This window comes from Vidua macroura, chromosome 1 (assembly GCF_024509145.1).
Source record: "Vidua macroura isolate BioBank_ID:100142 chromosome 1, ASM2450914v1, whole genome shotgun sequence".
NCBI classification, from domain to species: domain Eukaryota; kingdom Metazoa; phylum Chordata; class Aves; order Passeriformes; family Viduidae; genus Vidua; species Vidua macroura.
The window spans coordinates 121,051,626-121,060,408 of record NC_071571.1 but is presented as its reverse complement, the minus strand read 5'-3'; the positions used below and the strand labels follow the sequence as shown (position 1 = coordinate 121,060,408).

General features: G+C 50.6%; 1 protein-coding gene across 1 annotated transcript; it reads left to right on the top strand.

Moving 5' to 3' along the window:
* Positions 1-986: 986 nt before the first annotated feature.
* Positions 987-7,959, top strand: PRDM14 (PR/SET domain 14). Its single transcript, XM_053980015.1, has 7 exons — positions 987-1,259; positions 1,329-1,535; positions 1,827-2,111; positions 2,289-2,559; positions 4,073-4,275; positions 5,568-5,669; positions 7,732-7,959. Exons 1-7 carry the CDS (start codon positions 987-989, stop codon positions 7,957-7,959), a joined length of 1,569 nt encoding a protein of 522 aa, XP_053835990.1.
* The last annotated feature ends 824 nt before the right edge of the window (positions 7,960-8,783 follow it).

Below are 8,783 nucleotides of genomic sequence, written 5' to 3'. Positions count from 1 at the left end.
GTCCATACAAAGGCTGAAGATTTCTCCATCTCTGCACCAGCCCGGATGACACTCTGCAAAGTGAGCACCTGGGCCCCTAGGATCCTCCAGCCCCTTCCAAGCCCCCTTTTCATTGCCATTTTGTCATGTATCCACCTGGAAGAAAAGCAGGAGAAAACCCTATAAAAACCCGGGATGAAACCATAGACAGGGGGATCACCCAGCACCTCTGCAGGAGGCAAGGGCCAGGTGTCTTCCTGTGGTCCCATCCTGGGCAGGTTAGCATAGGCCTGGTCATGGAGCCATGAAAACCCCAGCAGGAGCCCAGTGTTCTGCTAAGCACCTAACAGGAAGCCCCAGGCTAGAGTAACAGCACCTCAATTGTACCCATGCAGTTTCAGCGGTGTTTTCTGCCTTTCCATATTCAAACCACACCCTTGCAACCCCCGAAGACACTGTGTGGGAGCCATGTGTCCTGCCCCGCGGAACCCTCACCTCCGGCAGCAGGTGGTCGTCCGTGGGGAGCAGCGCTCCCGCACCCCAACCTCCTGCTCTGGGGAGAGGCAGAACTCACGAGACTGCGGCCGAGCCCCCGGGCCGGGGCTCGGAGAGGCGGAGGGCAGAGCCGCGGGTAGAGAAGGTGGGTCCGGGAGGCCGGACCACCCACCCACCCCCTTCCCCTACCCCGACGTGGGGAGGGGCGGCCCGGCCGCTCCGCCCCGGGGTAGCCGCGCCGGTCGGGGCAGCACCCCCGCCCACCCCCGGGGCTGTGCGACCCCCCAGGGTCGTCGCCGCCGCCCGTGGCCATCCTCCCCGCCCCGCTCCTCGGGCCGATATAGCCGCGGGGGGCCGGTAGGGGCCGACCCGCTCGCCCCGACGGCGAAGGGCAGCTCCTGTGCCTCCGTCCCGCCCCGCAGAGGGACCCCGCGCCAGCAGCACCCAGGTGTCTGCCCCCCCCTACTTCCCGACTGATCCCTCTTCTCCTTCCCGGCCTGGCTCTTCCCGACATGGCTCTATCCTTGGCTGGCGAGTCGGTCCCCGGAGACGGCGGAGACTCGCTCGGCATAAGCCCCGCCGGCCTCGCCTCCTACTACCCCTCTTTCTTCCCACCCGCCCATTACTTCGAGACGGCCCCCGATTACTTCCAGCCCCTGAAACCCCTGGGCGGGCTGATTTCCTCCTCGCCGCCTCTGCCTCCCTTCACCTTCAGCAGGGTCCCCGCTTTTGTGAGCGAGCCGCCCCCCCTGCCCACCGACCCTTTCCCCAGCCTTCCTTTGCCCGTCTACACCAGGCTGCCGTCCCCCTTCCCTCCCAGTGAGGGCTCGGCCCTCGGGACGGGGGCGCCGAAGTCTCTCTCGCCTCCGTACCCGAGCCCCCCGCACAGGGCTGCCCGCAGCCCGGGGGCAGACGGGGCGGCGGGGCAGAGCTACAGGTACCACTTCACCGAGGAGGAGCTCAACGCGGTGCTGTACGGGGCGCTCCGGAGCAGCCAGCCGACCGGGAATCTCCACGCCATCTCGGGGCCCCGGCTGTCCCCCGCCAGCTCGGGTAAGGGGGTATTTGACGGCGACGAGAGGGGCACAGAGTGACCCTGGGCGGCAGGTCGTTCCTTGCAGCCAGGTGTGCGGGAGGGTTCGGGGGCAGTCCCAAAAGGGGTGCAGGCAGCCAGGCTCAAGAGGCATCGCCGGGGGCACGTCGGACTTCATTTTCCCGGTGGTTTTCTTGCGTTACGAGCCCATACCTGGAAAAAAGCCGGGGGGTGATCCGGGCTGCGGCCTTTGTCGGGAAGGTAGGACCCGCTCCTGCAGGGTCGGTGCCGTGCTGAAGAAGGGGTTCCTCTTCTGCAGGCGCTGCGGACTCCGCCGCCCCGCTGCTCGACCGGGACTCGCTGCAGCTACCCGAAGGTAGGTGTCCCGGACCGCCCGCGCTGCGCCCGCCCGCGCCGCGCCGCGCTCAGCCCCCTGTCACCCGCAGGGCTCTCGGTGCTGCGGGTGGCCTACGGGGACGTGTCTCAGCTCGGAGTCTTCTGTACGGACCCCATCCCGAAAGGAGTCCGCTTCGGCCCTTTCCAAGGCAAAGTGGTCAACACGAGCGAGATCAAGACTTACGACGACAACTCGCTGATGTGGGAGGTAGCGGAGGCACCGTCGGGCTCACCCCGCACCCCCAACGCGGGGCCGGGGCGAGGTTTTCGGCGTCCCCTCTACTGTAGCCTGCAAGAGGGGCTCGACCCAGTGTGGGTGCTGGGACTGGTGAAAGCGGGACGTGTGTGGAAGGTCAAACCTGATCCTTTTTCCTCTGCTCTCCAGATCTTTGAATACGGTGGTCTGAGCCACTTTATCGACGGGAAGGGCCCCACTGGCAACTGGATGTCCCTGGTGAACTGTGCTAGGTTCCCCGAGGAGCAGAATTTGACGGCTATCCAGTGCCAGGGACAAATCTTCTACGAGACCTGCAAGGAAATCTTCCCGAACCAGGAGCTGCTGGTGTGGTACGGCGATTGCTACGTGCAATTTCTGGGCATCCCCATCAGCTTGAAGGGCATGGCAGAGGGGAAGAAACCCCCGCAGCACCCCGAAGGTGAGCCTGCCAGCAACCCCTTGAGCGACACTGCCCCTTATTCCCACGGACGTGTGCCTGGCCTGGATTAGATTCACACGAGGGGAGGTAAAGAAACACAGACACCACCTCTGTCCAGCTGTTTTACTTTTAAAGCTTCCTAGACCCTGCGATGAGGCGGTCGTGGGTGACCGGTCCTGCCGCGGGGGCGATGGCCCCGCAGCCCCGGTCCCTCGGGTCTGCCCGCCCTCCCAGGGAGCCGGTCCCCGGCCGCCCCTTCCCGCGGCATCCAGCACCCCGAAGCAGCAGCTTCCCCTCTGCCCGGGAATCCGGGGGGTTGCACCGAGAGCTGCCGGCAGCGCGGAGCAAGAGGCTCCCCTTTCTTCCGCCGTCCGCGGTTCCTCGGGGAGTTTAAAGCGTTGTTTGGTCTGACGATTGTAAAACATCTGGTGGTCCTAGGCTGAACTTGCCTCGGCCCCGCAGCGCCGTTGTTCAGGGTCCCGTTTTGGGAGGTGATGGGCTTTTCGGGGTTATTCCGGTTTTGGTCCTGTTTCATCTTAGGATTGCACACCGACTTTCGTATAACTAGCGCTCTCAGTAAATGAGGCAGGCTGAAGTCGTTCCGATCCCGTAATGCCAATATTGCTTGCAAAAGAAATGTCAAATGCACTTATGCCAGGGTGAGGGGAGAGGGAGGGTAGTTCTACTTGTAATGTACAGAAAGTATGATGTTCTTATAATCAAAACTTATGTATGGAGAAAACAGTTTTTTGCCAGTGCGGGGAAAGCTGGGAAGGGATGAGTCGGCCGGGTGCAGTAGAAAGGGAGAGAAGCAAATCTGCATGAAAATTTGGCATGGAAGATTTTGTACCTGTTGTCTTGAAGTGTCTAATTTAGACAGATGCTAAATTGTTAATTTCATCTTAAAGCTGCTTTTATTAAAGACAGAAAAGGATGTATAAACGCCTGAAAATTTTCTGGTGTTTTTCCTAAATTCAGTGGTAAATAATTAATTGAAATTAAAAAAAAAAAAGTCAAATAAATATGCTATTTTGTTCGATAGTTATTTGAAAACAATAGAAAAGGTGTGCAAAATTATTTTTCCTTTTGGGATGGTAGGTAAAAATTGCGGACAATTCTTGATAAGAAATATCTCATAATGGTTCCGTTTGGGGAGAAGTTTTTATGTGGGACTCTGAGTTGTTTTTTCACATGATTTCTTGCTATTTATGGATATGCAAGGATTAAATCCTGTTTTTGGTGAAGTTAGTAGCTAAACCGAGTAATTTTAGCGGACTGTGGGCTCTAGTTTGTTCCCCTCCTTTAAAAAGGCAAGGGGAGCACTGCGAACGCTCAGGAGACACGGCGCGCGCATTTTCTTTATGCTATTGCCAGCATCAGTTTACAGTCGTTGTCCTCTCAGAGACTTAAGATTCCCCGTAGGGGTCCCAGCTCTGACAAGGATACAGATCTAATCTGAATCCCTTTTGCCGTGGTGTAACGGAGAGGTGGCACTTTCCCTTCTGCTGTACAGAAGCCGGGGAGAGCTTCAAGTGTGAGCGCTGCGGCAAAGTTTTTGCCTACAAGTACTACCGGGACAAACACCTCAAGTACACCCGCTGCGTGGACCAGGGGGACCGCAAATTTCCTTGTCACCTTTGTGACCGATCCTTTGAAAAAAGAGACAGGCTGAGGATTCATATTCTCCACGTTCACGAAAAGCACAGACCTCACAAGGTGAGCCTGCTCCCGAGTCTCTCCGCAGTCATTGGCTCTTCTGAGGGTACTTAATATTAACTCCTTTTTTTGATCCAGATAAGATGCTGATAACGTTCCTCCTCCTCCAGTTTCCCTGGCAGTTTCCTGGTGGGACTGCTCAGGAAGACCTTGTCATGTGTAGCAAAGCTTGGTTAAAGAAATTTAATGGATTTAGGTTGGGAAAATAAACCCCACTGTCTCCGTGAGAGTTTAAAAAGAAACAAATTTTCTCCCGGGCTTTTTGGATGATTGCATATGAGTGTTGCCCCTTTTCTTACACATGTGGCGTTAACTTGTGCTTAAAGGTGCTTGGCCTGTCCAGGACCAGGGGAGAGATGTCTCATGTCTGTTTCCCACACCCTAGCCCTTCAGTCCCGACCATAGCTTTCATCTGTGTCTGTTGGACCAAACAGGGCTTAAAAGTTTTACATTCACATTGTGTGAAGCAGATTTTCAATTGATGAAAACAAATCTTGAAAATGCTTTACTCATCTCCACCAAACACCTTGCTTTTCTAGCACTAGTTTTCTCTAGCAGCAGAGGGAATGGAAAATCAGGCTTTTTCTAAAAGCTTGGGAAGGGCAAGTTTTAGTGCTTGAAATGGCACAGTTAAATCAGTCCTCAAAATTCTCCAAATATCTATTTTATAGATCATCCTACAATGTGTAGGATACAATATTTTTTTCTTGAGGAAAAAAAATATTTTGTAACTAAAATAGCACTATTACAATGTCATAATATCTGCATGGAATTAGTAACAGGTAAAAAATATTCCATCAAATATGAGGTATTAAATACCATATAATTCCTTTTCCTTTCCCTTTCCTCAGTAAATTTCAAATTATTTTATTCCTTAGGTAGTTTATTTTTTAGGGAAAAATTAAAACTGGGGCTTGATTTATATATTTATTTTTTAAATATTTTACAGAAATTTTCAGGTTTTTATTACTGAAAATCAATATTATCTGTTCTGTAACATAACAGTTTTTTATTGAAACAATTTTAGCACAAATGATTTGAAATTTTGTATGCTTTTAATACATATATGTACATATGCAGGTAAATCTGTTCTTAAAACCAGACTAAATTTCTGGGTATTTCATTTTATTGCAGCTTAAAATTACTATTGTGTTTACACATGAATACATAAATACATGTGTATATCTAGATTATATGTAAGAAATATGCACATCATCCACATACTTAATTTTTGCTTTTAACTAAGCAGTTACATGCTTCCTTTTAACTTTATTCCTTTTTTTCCTCCCCAGTGCTCTGTGTGTGGGAAGAGCTTTTCTCAGTCCTCCAGCCTGAACAAACACATGAGGGTTCACTCTGGGGAGCGCCCCTACAAATGTGTCTACTGCAACAAGGTAAGGCAAAGCCCTGCCCCATCCCTCCCTCTGCTGTGCTTCGTTTCTTTGTTTTCTTTCAAGAAAATGCTTTGTATTTAACTGGTAACCAGATGAGTGGGTGTATATTCTGGGCAGTTGTGAGGTAAGGTGGCAGGGCTGGATGAGACTGAAGAAACAGGGTCTGGTCTCTATCTGACATGGAACTTGTGGCTCATCCCAGCTTAGTGATCTGCAGAAATAAGGTCTAGGGAAGCTTGAGAGCATTTCAGATACCATCCAAAGCATGCACCTAGATCCAATATCCCACTTTTTGATCAGATAAGTAATTTTTGGTGTTATTGGCATTGCTTCTGTACTGCAATAAACAGATGTGGTCCATAAAGTGAACCTGCACAATATGAATTTGTGCATGCTTACCTTGAAATATCAGGGCTGTTGATGGGCAGATGGGCATGGAGGTTTCACTTTAAAAAGAACACAAGGAGAACCATACAGCCCTGATCAGAGATGTGCTCTGCTGTTACTGCCCATCACAGCAGGGATGATTCAGGTGAGCTCTCCCTGTGAAAGTGCTGACAGCTCTTGCAGCAGACAGCATGTGGATGCACAGGCTGTTGGAAAATGAATATTGGTAGGGCTCCCAGTGTCGTGGAGTGTCCACGCGATGCAGAAGCCCCATCAGCTCTGGTAGCCTGCTCCTGATTTTGTAGAGACAGAAGTTTTGTTTATGACTGGCTGGACTAACACAAAGCTGAAGTGTCCTGCTGTAAAGAATCTTAGAGGAAACTCCTTTTGGCTATTATACTTTTTTGTCTCCCCATGATCATCCTGAACAGAGATTAGGATGAAATGTCCTTAATCTTCAGATCACAGGAGGAGGTGGCAGAGCTTTATAGGTTGCTTTGTAAAGAGATCTCTAAGGACACTTGACCAGTCCCCAGCCAGTTCTAGTTGGACTGTTGTGGATTGGATCAGATTAAACTACTAGTCCTCAGGCTGCAGGATGCAGCTATCCTAGGACATAGCCGTAATTTCTCAGGCTGGAAAACCAGGGTCTGTTTTAATGAATCCTTGCTGGCTCCTCCTATGCAATTACAGTTCTTCTATTCCTCTTCTACCTCTAACAGTGGCTTTGCTTTTCCAGCTCCTTTGCTGGAAATCAGTGGTCACTTATTTCAGGAACATTGTGAGATTAAAGGAACAGTGCTGGGTCAACATCACCATTCTCTCCCCAAGACATATTTTTGCCCTTGATACACACCTCCAAGGACTAATGTATAGGAGTCTGATCTTTTTGTGCTCTAAGGTTCCTAGTGAAAGGGTATCTAAGATGTATTGTTGCTTGCTGTGAAAAATTACTAGAGAGTATTTATTTTGTGTGGTCTGCAAATAATGAAGGGCCTGAAATTGTCTCTCTTTGGAAAAGAAAAAATGGGGAAAACATGGGCAACTTTACAACATTCCTGTTCAAATTTTAATGAGTGAGTTTTATCCCCTAATAGAGGAGAAGTCTTTACGACTTTGCTACTCAAAAGTGTTAGATGTGGGGGAACAGGCTAGAAACTCTGCCTGCAGAAAGAGAAGAATATGATGAAGCAGGGAAAATGAACCTGTAAATGATGTATGGTGGACTGCATGGATGAATTTTAGCAGCTGAATCCCAAGGCAGTCAAAGAGTTTGACTTTGAAAACAAAAACTGGAAGAAAAGCCTGCATTATGTTCTCCACACATGAAGGAGTTGCAAAGCTAATTAGGCTGGTATTGACTTCTTCCCTCTGACATATAGAAGATATTTACTGGTGTCTTTGCTCAGAAATCTTTCTCTGAGCTTCATCCATCTCCATGGACTCAGCCACATCTATATAGCAATAGCTGTTGCCTTCTGATTCCTCCTTGCTGGGAGTTTTCATTATTTTTTTCCACTTGCCTAAGGAGTGGAAACGTGAGCTATTTCAGGACTTAATTTTCAGGGTAACCGTGCTTCCGATGGGGTCTGGGTTAGCTGAAGGTAGGGATTGCGCGTGTGAAAGCAAATTACTTGCAACTCCTTCTCCTTTCCGATGATCCCTGCCCTTTCAGGCATTCACAGCATCCAGCATCCTGCGCACTCACATCCGCCAGCACTCGGGGGAGAAGCCCTTCAAGTGCAAGCACTGCGGCAAAGCCTTCGCCTCGCACGCGGCCCACGACAGCCACGTGCGGCGCACGCACAGCAAGGACAAGGGCTGCACGTGCTCCGTGTGCGGCCAGCACTTCCCCGAGCAGGAGGATTACAACTTCCACGTGAAGATTCATGCTGCTCATTAGTCAGGACCCCACGGACATGTCCCGGACCAGCTCATGTGTATATCAGTCTGCGGGTATCTGTTTGTGCGTGGCTGTGTGCACAGCGCAGGAGGTGACACTTGCAGTGGCTCTTGGGGTAGGTCTGGTCTCTGCACCCAGGGCACATGACTGAGCACAGGGAACAGGGCATACCCTGATGCCACTCTCCTTCTCTTCCCATACCCTAATCTCTAAAGGCCGGAGGGAATTCTACCTCCCAAAACACCTGTGTGCACAAATATCACTGTGAGGACTTTTTCTGCATCTCCAATGCCTGTGGACTGCCTGGTACAGTCTGTATCAAAGTTTATGTAAGGGTTGTTTTTATCAGGTGCATTTCTCAAAGCTGATTTAACCTGTTTGTGTTGTTTGGACACATGGCCACAGACATATGGTCTACTTACCCTTAACCTGTCTTTTAGTAATGTTCTATTTAAATGTGAACTTCCTCATGGATACTGGCTGCTGGAGCAACAAAGAGCTATTTTAAATTGTTCAGCTGAGACTGAGAGCTCCAGAACTATGAGAGCAACTCTTCCAGAGAGTGCTGGATGCTTGTTAGCCCAGAGGGAGAGGAGTGGGGCGTGGTAAGAAATATGCAGGCCTGATATCTAGCGGAGCTAGCAGAGATATAGTGGAGGTTGGTTTTGTCTCCTCAAGAGTTTGGAGGACCAAACATGGTGATATTCCTAAGCATCGGTGAGCCATTGGGTGGATAATGAGCAGTCAAGTGGCCTCACAGAGGTGTTTTTCATTGTAGACTCAGGGCAGGCCAGGGGCAAGCACAATCCCAGCAGTGGGCTCTT